General features: G+C 40.8%; 1 protein-coding gene across 1 annotated transcript; it reads left to right on the top strand.

Moving 5' to 3' along the window:
• Positions 1-586: 586 nt before the first annotated feature.
• Positions 587-7,420, top strand: LOC131532476 (natural killer cell receptor 2B4-like). Its single transcript, XM_058764157.1, has 4 exons — positions 587-768; positions 1,897-1,950; positions 5,128-5,382; positions 5,491-7,420. The coding sequence occupies exons 1-4, from the start codon at positions 594-596 to the stop codon at positions 5,631-5,633; spliced, it is 627 nt and encodes a 208-aa protein (XP_058620140.1). The 5' UTR covers positions 587-593; the 3' UTR covers positions 5,634-7,420.
• Positions 7,421-19,797: the final 12,377 nt, after the last annotated feature.

A 19,797-nucleotide genomic window follows, 5' to 3' on the forward strand; every position in this document is an offset into this window, starting at 1 on the left:
AGAGCTTAAAAATAACTGCATTTACTATGTACAGATAAGTGCAACGGTAATATGTTTATTGTTCTTTAATTCTAACATTATAACATGAATTGCAGTGAAACTGTTATACAGTTGAATTTATTTATACCATAGTCCCACAGAGTTACACTGTTTGTGGCGGCATATATATGCAAATTAATTATCTGCCATTCGCATTTCCGTAGGCGGGATTTATTTTAATGATATTCTAATGGACCGCTTTGTGATATCACAAACACCGGAAAACAACGCTGTAGTCCAAACGAGCCGTTCGTTGTAGTTCTTGAAAAGGGATTTTTTTTAAAACGAAACATCTCCCTTTTGGAGTGGACTTTGAGATTTGTAACTTTGTAGATCTTTTTATGCCCAAACATACACACTACACACTGACTAAAATTCAAAAAGCATAATAGGACCCCTTTATTATTCTTTCAGATCTTGTGAATGGTCAGTGGGATGAGTTAAAGATTGTGATGGAGGGAGATGTTCTCACTCTACAAACAAGCGACACTGAGAGTCTCAGAGAAGTGATGTGGCTGTTTAAACGAGGTGATCAAACTGTTCGTATCGCACAGATGTATCAGGGTTATTCACCCTTCTATGCTGAGAGACTAACCGGCAGAGTGAAAATGAACCCAAAGACTGGAGCTCTGACCATCTGGAACATCAGCAGCAGCGACACTGGACTTTATCAAGTTTCTCTCCACAGTGGATCTATCTCAGAGAAAAGGTTCAGAGTGGATGTTTACAGTAAGTTTTACTGGCAGCGGGTTCATAAAAATAGCAAAAATTATCAAAATGAAAAAGAGGTGTTAGTTAATGAGTAAACATCTGTTTAATAAGATCACTCAATTATGATCTGGCCAACCTTTTTAGAAATGCAATGGTCTGGCTGCAGACATTTCCCAGTAAATTGTACTTAAGTAACGCTTACCATGGAAATGAACTCTGATTCACTGAAAAAAACAATAAGTATACTTAAGCACTTTTCACTCAGTCACAGTTTGTAAAACTTCCTCAAACAATGTAGCACTGGAAAAAAAGCATGCTATAAAAGCATGTGGTTCACTTACAAACATGTAAGTAAGCGAGTAGACAGCTTATCCTAACATATCCACTCAAAATAATTATTACCCAATTGAACACAGAGACCTCAATACTTGGTACACCATACACAATGACAGTAACAATCAGTGGATAGTGTTTGAGTATGAATGGGTCATTTTGAGTAGAAAATGAACTCCAGATGCCAGAAATCATCAAGTTACTAAACTTAACAATAAAAGCAACCATAAAACAGTGTAAATACAACTCGGTGAAAAATGTAACCTTTTTAATTATTCATGCCCCAGTGCATGATGGGAAAAACAGGATCATAACTTTCATATTTACTTAAAGAATTCTTGTAAACATAACAAAAAATTCCAAGTAAAATATACTTATAAGTTCAAACTTTAATTTCTACAAGCTTAAATTGAGTAATAATATAGAATTTACTTTAATGTTTTAATTCTTGCCTGAACTAAATTATTTAATGTAGAAATTACATTTGTTTTTATGTAGTATTTACTTCAGCACAAAAGCATTTTTATCAGTGTACTTTATAAGGCAAGCAGATGGCCAGAATATGAATGGAACGTGCAAAGTTGAACTTAAGTGTTTTACTCCTATACCGCAAAACACTTAAAGTGACGTCGCAGGTGACACTTGCATGTGAAATTGTAATTTTGGTGGGGGTGGGCCACCTCAGTAAAACTCGTGTTCTGGGCCCTTGAAATTGTCACCAGCAGTCACTGGCATTCATACATTGTTGATTTTCCATCTATGTTTTCCCTTCAAATTCCCGTTTAAAGATGATGCCAATGTGTCTTTTTAAAGGGCCTGTTTCTGTACCTGTCATCAGGTCTCCAGTTGGTGTAAACCAAACTCAAGGTGAGACCCCCCACCCTTTTTTGTTTGTTCATTTAGCAGACCACAACCAGCAGTTCAATATATGGATATAAGATGACTATCTGTATTTAAATAAGCAAACCCTTAAGATTTTAGGATTTGTTAGGGTTAAAAGAATTGTTGCAAAACATAACATGCCAGAAACATATTAATCACTATAATAATGATCCAGTCTTAGACTCTTCAGTGTTTGTCAGCAGTTCAGTATGAAATCCATATGGCAACGTTTTTTGGCAAGGCAGTTTATATACACTCACCCACCTTATTTATATACCACTTAATTTGCATGGGCCCACCAAAAAATGGGGAATAGAAGATTGGAAAAAGGTTGCCTGGTCTGATGAGTCTCAATTTCTGCTGCACCATTCAGATAGTAGGGTCAAAACTATTATAGGTTATAGTTATTATATCTGCTTCACAATGACACTGGCTAAAGTGAGGCTGCAAAATAGGGAACGGACAACAAAACTCATTCAACACGTTTATTTACTGAGGAATGAGCAAAGACCCTTTAAAAAATAAGATAAGATACAATTAATCACATAGCCTCCTTGTCTTATAATAATAATAAATAAATAAAAAAGAAACAAGAGAAAACATCCCATCACAGTTTCCAAAGTGAATAAGTTGTTTATAATCATTTACAAGATATCTACAAAAAAAGAAGAAGCTGACAAATAAACTATCAACATTTAAACAAACAAACGAAGCAAAGCAAAGCACAGGCAGGAAAGCAATCAAACTACAACATAAAATATAGTGCTGGGCAAGAATTAATCGTGATTAATCACATCCAAAACAAACGTTTTTGTGTACATAATATATGTGCGTGTACAGTGTATATTTATTATGTTTATATAAATGCACACACAAAATATATTTATATATACACTGAACAAAATTATAAACGCAACACTTTTGTTTTTGCCCCCATTTTTCATGAGCTGAACTCAAAGATCTAAGACTTTTTCTATGTACACAAAAGGCCTATTTCTCTCAAATATTGTTCACAAATCTGTCTAAATCTGTGTTAGTGAGCACTTCTCCTTTTCCGAGATACTCCATCCACCTCACAGGTGTGGCATATCAAGATGCTGATTAGACAGCATGATTATTGCACAGGTGTGCCTCACAGTGCGTTCACACCAGATGCGACTTGCGTAGTTGGACGCTTGAACATTTTGAGTTTACTCGCTTCATTCGGGTTTGAAATTCACTTCACAACAGACGTGAATTTGCATCAGGGAGGGGCTTCTGCCAGGCGGCTCCAGTCTCGTTGTGAAATGGCTGACATGGATTTTAAGACTCTTCCACTTCCTTCTGCACACTTCCTCTGAATAAACACATCAACTCAATATGTATATATACATAGCTCAAATTGAGTAAAGAGCGTTTTTTTACAACTTACCAGATTGTCCGACCTCCTCACTCACTTTCTTCCAAGCAAGATCCTTTTTATTCCTGTTTCTGTAAAAGTACGAAGATGTATCGTGCAGCTCCGGGTATCCACATACAGCGACGATGATTTTGTCCTCCACTGTTGTTTCGGATTTCTGCCTCCACTCGCTACGTCGTAATCACGTCACTACTAGAGCAAGCTCCTGATTGGTTAACGCCGCAAATATTCGCCAAAATTCAGATTTTTCAACTCACGCAAATAACGCGTTACGCGCATCAAATGCCCAAAACGCACAATTCACGCCGCAGGATGCCTATTCGCGTCTTTGCATTGACTTAACATGTAAATCACTCGCGCTTAACGCTTCATTCGTGTCTTCATAGCACCATTAGGCTGGCCACAAAAAAAGGCCAGTCTAAAATGTGCAGTTTTATCACACAGCACAATGCCACAGATATCACAAGTTTTGCTGACTGCAGGAATGTCCACCAGAGCTGTTGCCCGTGAATTGAATGTTCATTTCTGTACCATAAATCGTCTCCAAAGGCGTTTCAGAGAATTTGGCAGTACATCCAACCGGCCTCACAACCGCAGACCACGTGTAACCACACCAGCCCAGGACCTCCACATCCAGCATCTTCACCTCCAAGATCGTCTGAGAACAGCCACCCGGACAGCTGCTGCAACAATCGGTTTGCATAACCAAAGAATTTCTGCACAAACTGTCAGAAACCGTCTCAGGGAAGCTCATCTGCATGCTTGTCGTCCTCATCGGGGTCTCGACCTGACTGCAGTTTGTCATCGTAACCGACTTGAGTGGGCAAATGCTCACATTCTATGGCGTCTGGCACTTTGGAGAGGTGTTCTCTTCACGGATGAATCCCGGTTTTCACTTTACAGGGCAGATAGCAGACAGCGTGTATGGCGTCATGTGGGTGAGCGGTTTGCTGATGTTAGCGTTGTGGATCGAGTGGCCCATGGTGGCAGTGGGGTTATGGTATGGGCAGACGTATGTTATGGACAACGAACACAGGTGCATTTTATCGATGGCATTTTGAATGCACAGAGATACCGTGACGAGATCCTGAGGCCCATTGTTGTGCCATTCCTCCACGACCATCACCTCATGTTGCAGCATGATAATGCATGGCCCCATGTTGCAAGGATCTGTACACAATTCCTGGAAGCTGAAAACATCCCAGTTCTTGCATTGCCAGCACTCACCGGACATGTCACCCATTGAGCATGTTTGGGACGCTCTGGATCGGTGTATACGACAGCGTGTTCCAGTTCCTGCCAATATCCAGCAACTTCGCACAGCAAAAAAATGGGGGCAAAAAAAAAAAAGTGTTGCGTTTATAATTTTGTTCAGTGTATAATGTAAATTATATGAATATGAATATATAAATTGAAATCCATGTAAATATTTTCTAATTATATGCTGTATGTGTGTGTCTTTATATATACATAATAAATAAACACAGTACACGCACATATATTATGTACACAAAAACGTTTATTTTGGATGCGATTAATTGCAATTAATCCTTGCCCAGCACTAATAAAATAACAAAATAACATAAACAACAAAACGAAACTAATCCATATTTGTGTTTGTGCTCTGGAGAGCCTCTAAGGATTCTATTTGCAGCGTTGAGCAATGTAGCCAATCACAGGCATATCTGTTGATTTCTTGATATGAAGACAAAAGGTGCTCTCAAAATGTTCAGAATTAACCTGACACAGCAGATGTCCACTAGGTTCATCAAAGCAGAAGATGGAGGAGTTCTGCTCAGTGTTCTGCTCTGTGAAAAATGATCAAGGTGTGTTCATCTCATGGTATAAAGGGGGTGAAATGCTGAAACAGACCAGCAATCCTGATCTCAACGTCAACCTTAGTTTACCATTACAGCTTGATTATAATGATTCAGAGACCTACAGCTGCACGGCTGCAAACCCAGTGAGCAATAAGACCATCCGTCTTCACATGAAAGAGATCTGCCCACGACATGAAGGTACAAGATATCAAACTTAATTTAAAACAGAACTCTCTTCCTGCCACAATGTCTTCATAGACAAAGACATTCATTCACATGTTTATAAATAACTCTGTTCTCTTTCAGATTATCAGGATCATTGCAGCATCAATGAGGCTCTGGTTCGTCTGGTTCTGTCTGGTCTGGTGGGAATCGCCACCGTTGTATTTCTGGTTGAGCATCTGAGGTTCTGCTCATCTCGGAGGAGAGCTGCTGCTTCTGCACGGTGACTTCCATGAGATGTCACAATGGCCTTCAAACGGCAGCCTCAGCCCCTGTGGTTGTTTTGTGAGACCACACAATGTCGTGTTCTTCCAGTTTTGTCTGTCATCCTTTCCCTGTCATCATGGTTCAGGTCCTTTGTTCCTTCCTCCCGCTGATTATTATTGTCCAAGGAACACTCTTGTCTCATGATCCACCATCTTTAAGGATTCATCTGTGGATTTACTTGCTGATTTTTTCAGGGCTAGTTCAAAGATATGGATATAAAACAATATATTTACTTATATATAGCCACTTTTTATAATATCTTTGATTTATTCATCTATGACAATAATAATTACATTTCTCAGCAATTACTGATGTGGTTTAATTTATTAATTTGAATAATCAGTATATTTAGAAAATTTGATTTTTTTCAGATTCTAAAGTTGCAACAAGTAATCTTCCTGGCATTATATCCTTCCAGGGAACAACAATCGAATATGTTGTAAGTTATAAGTACCTGGGCATCCTATCTGATAGTCAGTTAACTTTCAAGCTACATATTGACAAATTCATCTCTAAAATTAAGCACCTAAGCTTAAATTGGGGTTTTACTACAGAAACAGATCTTTATTTTCTTTTAGGGCAAGGAAATATTTGGTATCTGCTAGCTTCTTGCCACTTTTGGACTATGGAGATCTCCTCTATATGAATGCCCCAGGACATTATCTTTAAAAAACTTGATACTGTTTTTCATAGTGCTTTATGTTTTATAACTACGGTTGTCGTTCTGTCAGGACCACTATTGTCAAAATGATAGATACTTAGCATTTGGTTTGGCGGTATGGTTCTGTTCTGTGCATAAACTCCCTGCCCATCCATGCAGCCTGTCATGAATGAGCAGGGAGAGCAGCAATAATAACCCCCCTAGGGTAAACATAACAGAACAAAGCAAATATCATTAATGTACTTAATGATATTTAAGTGTAACATTTTTCAAGATAAAGGAGTCTGATTCAACAAGGAATATCAGAAAGCCAAGTCCTGACTGTGCGAAAGGAGGAGTTGGGGATGGAGGAGGGTGATTTGCTCCTGAGCAAGCAGAAAAAGCTGCTGATTAATACTGAATAGAGCTTATATAGGAATGTTGCGATAGGTGTCATATTCCTATAGATAATGTGATCAGCTGAGAATTGGCTGACATGACCTGCCAGAACTAACACTATGCGCTTAATTTATCAAACACATCACTGCACTTTATATGAGATGACCAAGTTACCATCGTTGCATATCCGAAGAAGTTTTAATTGGTAGAGTTTCATTTATAAGTCTATTTGTGGTCTAACTGTATCTTATTTGTGTCTCAGTTTTTTAATTCAAAAGTATGCTACAAACTACGTTCAAAAACGATCTGTTATGTTTTAAAGTTCCTTGGGTTCGAACAGAACTAGGAAAAAAGAGTTTTGGATGTAATGCTACGTTGGCTACGTTGAGTTTAAACAAACTGTATGTTTTATCCTCTGGTAAATTGTTGTTGTGATCTTTGATTTGTGTTTTGTGTAATGATGTAAACTTGTATATTTTATGTTATTTGTTGCCGTTTTCTTGGCCAGGTCACTCTTGTAAAATAGATTTTAATCTCAATAAGTTAAATAAATGATGATGATTTTGTTTTTAAATGAATTAAATTTTTAATGATTAAAAAAAATACATTAAAATGCTAAATAATTTGTAATTTAGTAATCAAACGCATGTCAAATTGGTGTAACTGTCCTGATATTGAGTAATAAAAAAAATCTGGCTGACAAATTATAACTGAGAAAAACCTGTGTTTTGACATAGTTTTGACCAAACTATTGTTAGATCGGGTCTCCACGCCAGATAATATTTAGGATCCAGCCCCGGATGCCAGATCCCGTCAGAAAATATCAGTTTGTCCAGTAACAGAACAACTAGTCAGTAGAGCTGTTGATACCCAAAACAAGTGTTTAACAGTCTTCTGTCAGTCAAGAAGTTGCCCGAGAAAATCCACAGAAGAGCAGAAGCAGGAGACGAAGTGATGATGGTAAAAAGTAACAGAGTTTATTGAACAATCTTAGTTGCGTATGTTTCAATGTTCAGACTTCGTCTGACCAGCACAAACTCAACATGTACATACATACAGACAATATAGTTCATGAAACCCAACAAGCATGAGATTGAACAACAATTAAAATGCATAAGCAAGGGAAAATTAATAAGAAATATAAAATATAGAAACATAATAAATGAATAAACAATAAAAAGACTTAATATAATGATAAAAAATAATCAAATAATCAAAATAATAAATCATAAGAATGACTAATGATTATATATATATATATATATATATATATATATATATAAACGATTATAAATGAATTAAAAACATTAAAAAAAAGAAACACAGCACACACAATTTGCACGTTAGGATCTAAGGATCCTTCACTATGTAATATTATTTCTTTAAAGAAAATATCTTTGGTTTTCTCAAAACTTCACTGCTGTTTCAGCACAGACCCGCCCTGAGTGAGCTGCAAACACAGTCCACCATTGTTTCGACGCCGGAGCAGGGGTAGACAAGAATGGTTCCTAAGCGATTGAGATCTTTTGTTGTTGTTGGATGTAATAATGAACATAGCAGTCGTCATTTACTCCCGGCGTCTGAGCCGCTGAAGACACAGTGGATTACTTTTGTTTTTGAAGCGAATGCGCCCTTCAAAATGTGAGCAAAGCTCATTAGCATTTAAAGAGCAATGCACCGAAACGGCTCGCTATGAACAGAGCTGTTTTTGACAAGGTAAAAAGGGTGTTGCTTTACACGAACACTGAGGAATTTTATCCCAAATATATTGCAGACATTCCATGAAGACCCTAAAAAAACTTACCTACTTGTGGAAAATGGGCATACGATGACCCCATAGGCGTAAATCCCGGGGGGGACAGGACCCCCCCCATCGGAGGGTTGTCCCCCCTAAAAATATCATTACAAAGCGACTCAGTGTATTGAAAATAATATAATGGACATATACTTAAAATAATTGTGTAAGTAGTAACACAACTAACACGGCGATAAGCCTGTGTGTGAACTGATATTAGGCTAATATTGTAGACCTACCGATGTGTTGGGTTTTGCTCAATATGATGTTAAGTGGCAGATCAGTGGGCTTAATGCGGTTGAATATCTAAAGAGACGTACGGTTCCAGACGAAACCTAAAATACTATGGAGGACGCAAAATAATAATTCTAATATGACCGCGTGGTGAACCATATGAACCTGTCACGATCCTCTGGAGCAAAGGAACGAGGAGACAAGGGAATCTTTCCAATACATAGACTTTCAAACATAGGAGCCGCAGGAGACACGGAACACAGGAAGACAATTAACAGCAGACACCAGACTTCTTCTTCTTCTGATGTTGTTTTATGGCGAATGGCAAATCAACTTTAGGTGCATTAACGCCACCAACTGGACTGGAGTGTGAAGCACTAAAAACTACTAAGAACAACAACAAAAAATAAATAAAAAAATAAAATAAAATAAATAAATAAATAATATATATATATATTATATCAATTTATATACACTGTAAATAGCCATATATATTAGTACCGTATAATTCTAAATTCTCCTTATTAGTCCTATTTCTTTAATATACTTTATAATAGCACCATATATTTTACCTTGTTCTGTATGCTTTTTCAAAAGATTTGTCAAATTAAATGGTTCAACACCTATATTTCTTACTTCCTTAATTAATTTTAACCTTTCTTTTTCATATTTTTTTTACATTTTATTAAAACATGCTCTATATTTTCAGCCTGATTACAATAAATACATTGACCTGTTTCATGTTTTCCTATTTTAAAAAGAGATTGATTTAAACTTGAATGTCCTATTCGGATCTTTAGAACCATCAGTAAATATATGTAACCATGATGGATAAGACTGATCTAAATACTGCTGTGCAATAATGTTCTTAGGGGTATCTTTCTCATTCTTAATTTTTATTTGTATTTGAAAATCTACTTTTGGCATAGGAAAAAACCATGGTGGAATAGTGGATAATATCACAGCTGGGCTAACATCACAATCTGCAATACCAACCACTTGTGCTTCCCTTTCAGCAATCCATCCAAAGCTTTTAATATTTTTGTTTCCATGCTCCCAGCATTCTTCAATCACTCCCTTTACCGGATGACTTTCTTTATGTCCTTTTAAATTGACCCAATAATTCATTCTTATTTTATACCTACGAAGGAATAAAGGAGCTTCCCCAACCTCTACCTGCATGGCTGCAATGGGAGATGTTTTGAACGCACCACAACATATTCTAAGAGCTTGATTCTTCAATCTTTTTGAGTGTGGATTCTGATGCAAATCCATAGATAATACTTCCATAATCTAAACTTGGTCTGATTAATGAACAATAAATTATTTTCAAAGACAATCTACTAGCTCCCTATTCCACCCCAGATAGACATCGTAAAATATTTACTCCTGTTTTACATTTCCTGATCAGTTTTTTAACATGCATTGCAAATGTCAATCTAGATTCCATCCATACACCGAGGTATTTAACTACTGATACTTGCTCCAGTTCCTGTTTGTACATCTTCAACTTAACCCTTGGAACTCTTTTACCTTTTGTGAAACATATAACTTTTGTTTTAGCCACAGATAATCTGAAGCTCCAATTATTTGCCCATACCTCCACTTTATCTACTGCTTTTTGTAATCCTTGAGACACACATGCAATATTACGTCCTCTTTTCCATATTGCCCCGTCATCTGCAAATAATGCCCTTCCAATGTCACCTTTAAAATTACTGAAAATATCATTAATCATAATATTAAAAAATATTGGGCTGCATACACTTGTATTGTTCTTTGAAGGAGGAAATCCATAATCCAGTTGTACATCTTTCCTACAATTCCCATACATTTAAGTTTTATTAAAAGTCCCTCTTTCCAAAGCATATCATAGGCTTTCTCAATATCAAATAAAACCTCTACCAGTACTTCTTTATTTGCCTGAGCTTTCCTGATATCAGCTTCTAGCCTTAAAACAGCATCCATTGTATTCCGACCAGCCCTAAATCCACTCTGATATGGCGATATTAGACCTTTTATTTCCAACATATAATTTAGTCTATGTATGATCATTTTTTCCATCAGTTTACATAAATTAGAAGTTAAAGCAATTGGCCTATAATTAATCGGATTGGATTTATCCTTTCCAGGTTTGCCTACTGGTACTATTATTCCATGCTTCCACGAAGAAGGAATTTTTCCTGCATTCCATATCTTGTTGAAAAAATTAAAAATTTTTTAAAGATCTATCTGATAATTGTTGAATCATTACATAACATATATCATCTTTTCCAGGAGATGTATGTTTAACTCCCCCTAGAGCCATCTTTAACTCATACATAGAAAAATCTGCGTCTAAAGTATCTCCAGAAGGAATTTTTTTCATCATCACATCTGGGTGCTGTTTCTTGTTCTGGATTCTGCACTTTTTAATATCCTCTGATACATTATCATCACTATGGATTTTCACAAATACTTTAGCCAGCATTTCAGATTTTTCATTATCTGTCACAGCTATTCTTCCTTCATCATTTTTTAAAACTGGTAGACATTGATTTCTATAAATTCCTCCCATTTTCCTAATTGATCCCCATACTTCACTTATGTCAATATCTTTTCCTGTAGTATTACACCAATCTCTCCAGTACTTCTTTTTAGCTGCTCGGACTATCCTTCTTACTTCAGCTTGTGCTTTCTTATATTTAACAAAATGTTCAAATAAATTAGTCTTTTTTATTTTTCTGAATGCTTTATTCCTATTATGTACCGCAATACTACATTGTTCTGTCCACCAAGGCACTGCTTTCTGCTTTTTACATTGTCCCTTTTTCCCTATAATATTATTGGTAACATCATACAATACTTTACTTATTTTCCCATTACATTCATCTATGTCTTCCATCGTGTTTAGTTCTACTGCTGATAGTTCTACCTCATATGCTTCCCAGTTTGCTTTATTAAATCTCCATCTTGGAGCTAAAATCACCTTATGTTCTAATACACTCATCCCTACCTTACATATAATTATATAGTGATCACTACCCATATTATTATCATCCCAAACGTCCCATACACATTTACTAGCTATATCTTCAGAAACCAATGATAAATCTATAGCTGACCCAATACCACGTACCAAATCTATTCTTGTATTTCTACCATCATTTAAACAAACTAAGCCATTACTGTCTATTATTTCTTCTACAACATCCCGTTATGATCATCATTACTGCTTCCCCATAAAGTGCTATGTGCATTAAAATCTCCACACCAAATTATTTTTTGATTTCCCAATAACCTTTTCTAAATCTTTACTCAATCTACTACAATGATTATAATAATTTATTATTCTGATATTTTGTTTCTCTGCATATATATATATAACCACCAATTCATATTCTTCAATCTCATTAATAACTCTGTATTCTAATTCATTTTTTATAAAAGTGGCTACCCCACCTCCATTACCTATCTTTCCTTACAATATTATATCCTTGCAGGACAAAATTTAATTTAGGTTTTAACCATGTTTCTTGTACACAAATAATGTTTGGTTTCTTATTTAATAGGTCTATACATTTTTAAAATTCTGGTCCATTTGCAATAAGACTTCTGGCATTCCACTGCAGAATCGTTAAACCCATTATTATAATTACGTATTTCCACATGTTTCCGGTGCCTGTTCGCCGTGTTGTCCGTCTGTGTGCGCGACCGGACTCGTGGCTATAGCAACAACATGAAGGTGGGTGTAACAACCGTAGTTGATGCGTGGTATTTTATGTAGTAAATAATTTTGCTTATTCCTTTTAGGAGGAATAGTTTAGTTACGCGGTCCCGCGCTGATCTAGGATTCATTTCTTTCAGTGCAGCCTGCGGGGCAACAGTCCTTGATGCTGCTGCTTTGTTGACGTTACGTTACTGCTGGGGATTTAATCCTGCTCTTCGGGGCGGCGTTGTTTATCGCTCCCCTTCGATAGACCAGTTTTTCTGCGTGTAGTTCTCATTGTTGTTGTCTTATTCATTTCTGTTGGTATTTGTTCGTTGCTGCATATTTGTTGAAGTTATTTTTCTAGTTAGTAATTTATATATTGTTTTGTTGTTCTTTATTTTGTATTCACTTTTTGTTTTGTATAATTGTGTTATGATTAACTTGGTTTTGCTTGGATTTATTGTTTACTTTGTGTAAAGTTGGATTAAACATCCGCTTTTCATTGGATGGTACATTTTTACCTCATAGTAGGAGTTTTTTTGGTTTTCTTTTATCATTAATTGAGCAATTGTATAATTTGTTATCATTATTTGGTTAATTTTGTCTTTTGTTGCAGGAACCGAGGCTTTCAGGCAGGCCGCTAGTTGGCCCTTGTGTGCGGTGGTGGGACCATCACGGAGTGTAGTGTGTTTGTGTGGTTTTGTAGTGTGTGTGTGTGTGTGTGTGTGTAGTGAGATTTGGGCACTCGGTGGTAAGCCTCGGTTTCCTCTTTCATGTTTTTGGTTCTTTTGTTTGTGTAATATATTCTGGTCTGTAGCTAAAAGTTTTTAAGGTTAAACCTTTAATGTTGAATATTAATATTTAATGTTGATATTGAGAGTGCTTGAATATTGTGAAATAAAGCTTTTGTACCTTTGGTATCCACATCTCCGGCCTCGGTTTCTGGAACCACATTCCTGTGTGCCCTTTGTAGGTGATAAATTCGTAAATTTTCCCTGTCTTACAGGGTGGCGTAGTCAGCTAAATTTAAAGTGTTCCTTTCCAATACGCTTCTGCCACATTTTGGCGTAGTCGGCAGGGTCGTTTCCTTTTGTGGGACGGAGGTGTGGATGCATATTGTTATTTGGGTAAATGTTTTAGACTGTGATCGTGTATAGATTAGTCTGGGGTTTTTGTATATTTTTCTTTTTTTCTTTTAGTGTTTGGAACAAAGCAGCAGTGTCATTTCAGTGGACTCGGAGCATCTTCGCAGTGGGTTCCCCTATCGGTGTACCGAGATTGTTGGGTAAGTTTCTCTTTGAGGGAAAAATGGAAGAGGAATTGCGGGAATTGAGGGATCTTGTTGCTCAGTTAAAGGCGGATAACGAAAAATTGCGCCAAGAGCAGAGCCGTGCTGTCCCCTCCAGTCCAATCGCTGGCCCTTCTCGGGAATTTTCAGGGCCATCCACTGATCAATCAGTGGGTGCTAATGCAACATTAACCGAACGACTCGTGTTTATCCCAAGGGACAGAAAATGTCCAATATTTGATGGTAGATCAGGTATTGGCATTAATGAGTGGATCGAGGAAGCAAAAGCTTGTATAAGAACTCGCCATCTGTCGGTGGCAGATCAGGCGTTTTTCCTATTTGATCATTTAGGAGGGGACGCACGTGAGGAGGTTCGGCATCGCTCTATTTCTGAGCGTGGGGACCCAGAGAAAATCTTTTCCATTTTGCGAGAACTATATGGATGTTCCCAGTCTTACGTTGCCCTGCAGGAAGCCTTTTTCTCTAGGAGGCAATGTGAGGAGGAAACGTTGTTGGAGTTCTCCTTGGCTTTGATGGGCCTCCTAGAGAAGGTGAGGCAGAAGTCACCTACTGCTATGCCAAATGCAGAGGTTTTATTGAGAGATCAATTTGTTGAATATGTCTGCGACACTTCCCTTCGCCGTGAACTGAAACAATTGGTTCGTCGTCAGCCCCACTCTACACTTTTGGATGTGCGTGGCGAAGCTATTCGTTGGGAGCGGGAGGGAATGCCGGGCGGTGCAAGGGGCCGAAGTTCTTCTGTTCCGTTGGCGCATGGGTTTCAGTATGAAGTACAGGGGCATCGTAGCTCATTTCAGAAGTCTGAAGTGGGGGAGCTTAGAGAAATACTAAAGTTACAACAAGAACAATTAAATCAGCTCACCCAGAGTATTGGCCAGTTGCAGGACCCCCATCCTCGCCCGCGTGCCCAATCTGTTCGTAGTGGGCCCATCATCTGTAGGCGGTGTCAGAAACCAGGCCATTTTGCACGGGAATGTGAGGGTGAACGTGTTATGTCTCCTTTGCGTTCTCGTGTTGACCAAGTAGTTGGAGGTGGGCAGCCGCAAACTAATAATGTGTCGGAAAACTAATTCCCACCGTGTTGAAGAGCCATCGCTCGGTTGGGAAAAGGACTGGCTCAGATGGTAATAAATCCAGTTCCATTCCAAATTTAATGTCTCCCTGCCCGCATCTGGACGTTTTAATTGGTGGTGTGGTGGTCCCTTGTTTAATTGATACCGGTTCAATGGTATCAACCATTACGGAAAGTTGCTTTATCCAACATTTTGAGCCCTGGGGCCAGGAGCGTTTGAGGTCGTGTTCATGGTTGCAGCTAAGGGCTGCAAATGGGCTTTCTATCCCATATATTGGATATATGGAATTGGACATTGATCTCTGTGGTAGGATAGTACCGCGATGTGGGGTGCTGGTGGTCAGGGATCCTCCTGGTGGCATACGTTGTAGAGTCCCTGGTGTGTTGGGGATGAATGTACTCGGGCGATGCTACCAGGAACTCTTTGAACAGCATGGCCCCGCTTTGTTTGATTTTCCCCCAGTCGCTAGCGCGCCGTTTTCGGTTTTTCAAGCTTTACAACACTGCCATCAAGGTAGTGAGCAGCCTCCTGCTGAGTGCATGACTAAGGTAAGGGTGCGCGGTCCTCGGGCATGTCGCATCACAGGCGGTACTATTAAGTTGGTTGCGGCAACTTGTGCAGAACAGTTGGCAGGTAGTACAGTACTGTTTGAGCCCACTGAGTCTGGGTTACCTGAAGGGTTGTTAGCTTCCCCTGCCTTGGTGCGAGTGATTGGTGGTTCAGTTTACGTGCCGGTGGTCAACCTAGGCACATCTGACGCCCCTACTCTTTCCACGCAGGGTACTAGGTAGTCTGGGTAGAGTGCACGTCGTTAGCTTGCCAGCAGGTGTTACTGAAATTAGACCCACTATAGCAAATGCTTATTCTCAAGCCACCCTAGCAGCTAGTTCTACAATTTCAGAGAAGATTGCAGCGGTAGATCTGACTGCAGTGCCAGAGTTGGAACAGGGCAAGGTAAAGGCCTTACTTAGGAAGTATCAGACAGTGTTCTCTGAACATGATGGTGATTTGGGATGTACAAGTCTCATCTCTCATGATATCCCATTGTTAGATAATGTGCCAGTGCGACAACGACATCGCCGTGTACCCCCCTCGGAGTATGAGGTTGTCAGGGCCCACATTAATCAACTGCTGGAGTCTCAGGTAATCAGGGAAAGTTGTAGCCCGTACGCTTCTCCAATTGTGTTGGTAAAGAAGGACGGTAGTCTACGCCAGCATTGACTACCGCCAGTTAAATGCCAAGACTAGACGGGATGCATTTCCTTTGCCTCGGATTGAGGAGTCACTGGATGTGTTGACAGGGGCCTGTTGGTTTTCCACCATGGATCTAGCTAGTGGGTATAACCAGGTCCCTGTCACAGAGAGGGATAAGCAGAAGACCGCTTTTTGCACCCCATTTGGCCTGTTCGAATGGAACAGAATGCCTTTTGGGTTGTGCAATGCACCCTCTACCTTCCAGCGACTTATGGAGAGGTTATTTGGGGACCAGCAGTGCCAGTCGTTACTTTTATATCTAGACGATATTGTGGTGTTCTCCACCTCTATCGCTCAGCATATGGAGAGGTTGGAGGTTGTTCTAGGTCGCCTGGAAAGGGAAGGGCTAAAAGCTAGGTTGGAGAAGTGTGCCTTTCTCCAGCAAGAGGTGAGGTATTTGGGTCATGTTATTTCTTCCAGGGGAGTGGCAACCGATCCTAGTAAGATCGAGGCTGTGGCCCAGTGGCCTTGTCCCTCTAGTGTCACCGAGTTACGATCCTTCCTGGGTTTCGCCAGCTATTACCGGCGGTTTGTAGCAGGGTTTGCCACGTTGGCTGCCCTCTACATAAGCTGGTAGGGAGTTTGCTGGTGTAAAGGGTAAGCAGACCGGTAGAAGCTTTGCCTGTGCCTGGAGTGAAAGATGTCAGGTGAGCTTTGAGGGGTTAAAAGGAAAACTTACCACTGCCCCAGTGCTTGCATATGCAGACTTTTCTAAACCCTTCATCCTGGAGGTGGACGCCAGCCATCAAGGTCTAGGGGCAGTCCTTTCCCAGGAAAATGAAGGTAAGGTACGACCAGTGGCATATGCCAGTCGCAGTTTAAGGCCCACTGAGCGCAATATGTCCAACTATAGCTCTATGAAGCTGGAATTCGTTGCGCTCAAGTGGGCCATGACAGAGAAATTCTGTGAATATCTGTTGGGCAATAAGTGTGTGGTATTTACAGACAATAACCCCCTTAGCCACCTGACCTCCGCAAAGCTTGGTGCGACTGAGCAGCATTGGGCTTCTCAGCTGGCGGCCTTCGATTTTGAGATAAAGTACCGGTCAGGTAAGAGTAATAAAAATGCAGATGCACTTTCACGGAGGGACCCCCGGGAACCTAGTGTGTTGGATGGGTTGGCCCCAGGCACTGCCATTCCTGAGTCATTATGGCCGTTAACTGGGGTGGATCCTGCTGGAATAGTGACCCAATGTGCAGTGTCTACGCTTCCTGGTTATTCAGTCGATGAATTGGGTTCGTTGCAGGCAGCTGACCTAGTTATCCAGGAAGTTTGGAATTTTTGGAGACGGGGTACCCGTCCGGGTCCTGATGAACGGTGCCGAATGACTAAGGCAGCCTTAATATTGCTCCGTCAGTGGGATCGTTTGGTGGAGCGAGATGGTATGCTTTATCGCCGGGTCCATTGCCCTAATGCTAAAGAGGAAGTGTTGCAAGTAGTATTGCCTGTGGTCTTGAGGTCAGAGGTGTTAAGGCAATTGCACCAGCAACACGGACATCAGGGCAGAGAGCGCACCATCGAATTGGTGAGGCAGAGGTGTTATTGGCCAGGAATGTCCTCGGATGTGGCAAGTTGGTGTCAGGAGTGTGCTCGGTGCCAGCAAGCTAAGGACACCCAGCCGCTGGCTCGGGGTTTTATGGGGCGGTTATTGTCCTCTAGGCCAAATGACATTCTTGCGGTGGACTTCACTGTTTTGGAGCCCACAAGCTCTGGCATCGAAAATGTTTTGGTGATGACCGACGTTTTCAGTAAGTATACCCTGGCTGTTCCGACAAGGGATCAGCGGGCCGAAACGGTGGCCCAAGCCCTGGTGACAGAATGGTTTTACAGGTTCGGTGTTCCGGGCCGTCTCCATTCTGACCAGGGTAGGAATTTTGAATCCTCGTTAATACGGCAGTTGTGTGAGTTCTACGGTGTGGAGAAGTCCCGTACTACTCCTTATCACCCGGCCGGTAACGGCCAGTGTGAACGTTTTAACCGCACTTTACATAATCTGTTGCGCACTCTGCCAGTGTCCAGGAAACGAGATTGGGTGGCTAGTCTTCCCCAGGTGGTGTTCAGTTATAATAGTACTCCTCATCAGGCCACAGGGGAATCGCCACACTTTTTGATGTTTGGTCAGGAGCCACGACTGCCCATTGACTTCCTTTTGGGGAGAGACCCCCAGCTAAGGGAGGGTAGTGTGCATGATTGGGTCCTGGAGCATCAAACGAGGCTACAGGTGGCCTTTGCAGGTGCACGTGAACGGTTGCAGGTCATGGCTGATAGGCGCAAGGCCCATCATGAACAGCTTGTCAGAGATGAACCACTGGTGGAGGGCCAGCTGGTATACCTCCGTAATTATGGGGTAAGGGGCTGCCATAAAATCCAGGACTTGTGGAGCCCAGTGGTTTATCAAGTGACGAGGGCACCCAAGGAGGGTGGTGTGGTGTACGCCATTGCACCTGTAGCTGACTTGGCCAAGGTAAGGAATGTGCATCGTTCACTGCTGAAGAGTCGAGTCTGTAAGGATACTGTGGCCACTAACCAGGGCAGTCCCTTACATAACCAAATTGTGGACACATCCTTATTGGCTGAAGAAGAGGATGAGGAAGACCTGCTAGCTTGGGTACAAGAGCGGGACCAAGTCGATGTTGATCTAGGACTTGGTGGGCTGGCATTGGAGATGGAACTTGGTCCACAGGAGGGGGTGAGTGGCACGGGACCAGTTCCTGCTATTGGGCCAGGACGACAGATTCCAGCTAGAGATATAGCCAGTTCACCGGAGTTGCGGCCTGAAGGCCTGTTTAGGGCCGACGAGGTTGCTTTACGTAGGCCGAGACGTGCAAATGCGGGGCAGCATCCAAATTTATACCACCTGCCCCGGTCAGTGGGGGACGGGGGTGGGGCCTCTCTGCAGCAAATGCATGGTATGGTGGCAGGCATCTTCAGGCCTTGGGATTAGGTAAGGACGATCTAATATTAGGATCATCGGGGCGACGATCCGTGAGTGGGGGGGTAGATTGTAGTGGGATGAACAGTGGATGCGTTGTTTCTTTAAATATGTCACAAATGCATGAGTTGTTCAATCAAATACTTTCACGGGTGTATAAAAGGGGGCTTTTAAGGCACCGTTGTGTTCGAGCACCGATTGTGCGTCACTGCCCTAGACCCGCCCATTCCGGTTTTTGACTCTTCCTGTCTCATAGGTATGTGTTTGCTAATTAGTCAGCATTGAGAGGTGCGCTTGAGGTAATGTTTTCTTTTTATTTAGACCTTAGTTTTCCGACGGATAAATGTCATAGTGGTTGGTTGGCGGCTGCCCTTCTCATTCAACGTGCTTTTGTTGTACTCTGGTGCCTGTTCGCCGTGTTGTCCGTCTGTGTGCGCGACCGGACTCGTGGCTATAGCAACAACATGAAGGTGGGTGTAACAACCGTAGTTGATGCGTGGTATTTTATGTGGTAAATAATTTTGCTTATTCCTTTTAGGAGGAATAGTTTAGTTACGCGGTCCCGCGCTGATCTAGGATTCACTTCTTTCAGTGCAGCCTGCGGGGCAACAGTCCTTGATGCTGCTGCTTTGTTGACGTTACGTTACTGCTGGAGATTTAATCCTGCTCTTCGGGGCGGCGTTGTTTATCGCTCCCCTTCGATAGACCAGTTTTTCTGCGTGTAGTTCTCATTGTTGTTGTCTTATTCATTTCTGTTGGTATTTGTTCGTTGCTGCATATTTGTTGAAGTTATTTT

Source organism: Onychostoma macrolepis, chromosome 23, assembly GCF_012432095.1.
Source record: "Onychostoma macrolepis isolate SWU-2019 chromosome 23, ASM1243209v1, whole genome shotgun sequence".
In the NCBI taxonomy this organism is placed as follows: domain Eukaryota; kingdom Metazoa; phylum Chordata; class Actinopteri; order Cypriniformes; family Cyprinidae; genus Onychostoma; species Onychostoma macrolepis.

Bases quoted from the DNA above. Each gene is read 5' to 3' on its own strand.
- LOC131532476 (XM_058764157.1), top strand. From the start codon at position 594: ATGTATCAGGGTTATTCACCCTTCTATGCTGAGAGACTAACCGGCAGA. The intron at 769-1,896 runs GTAAGTTTTACT...GTCTTTTTAAAG, and splicing joins GTTCAGAGTGGATGTTTACA to GGCCTGTTTCTGTACCTGTC. The intron at 1,951-5,127 runs GTGAGACCCCCC...GATGTCCACTAG, and splicing joins TGGTGTAAACCAAACTCAAG to GTTCATCAAAGCAGAAGATG.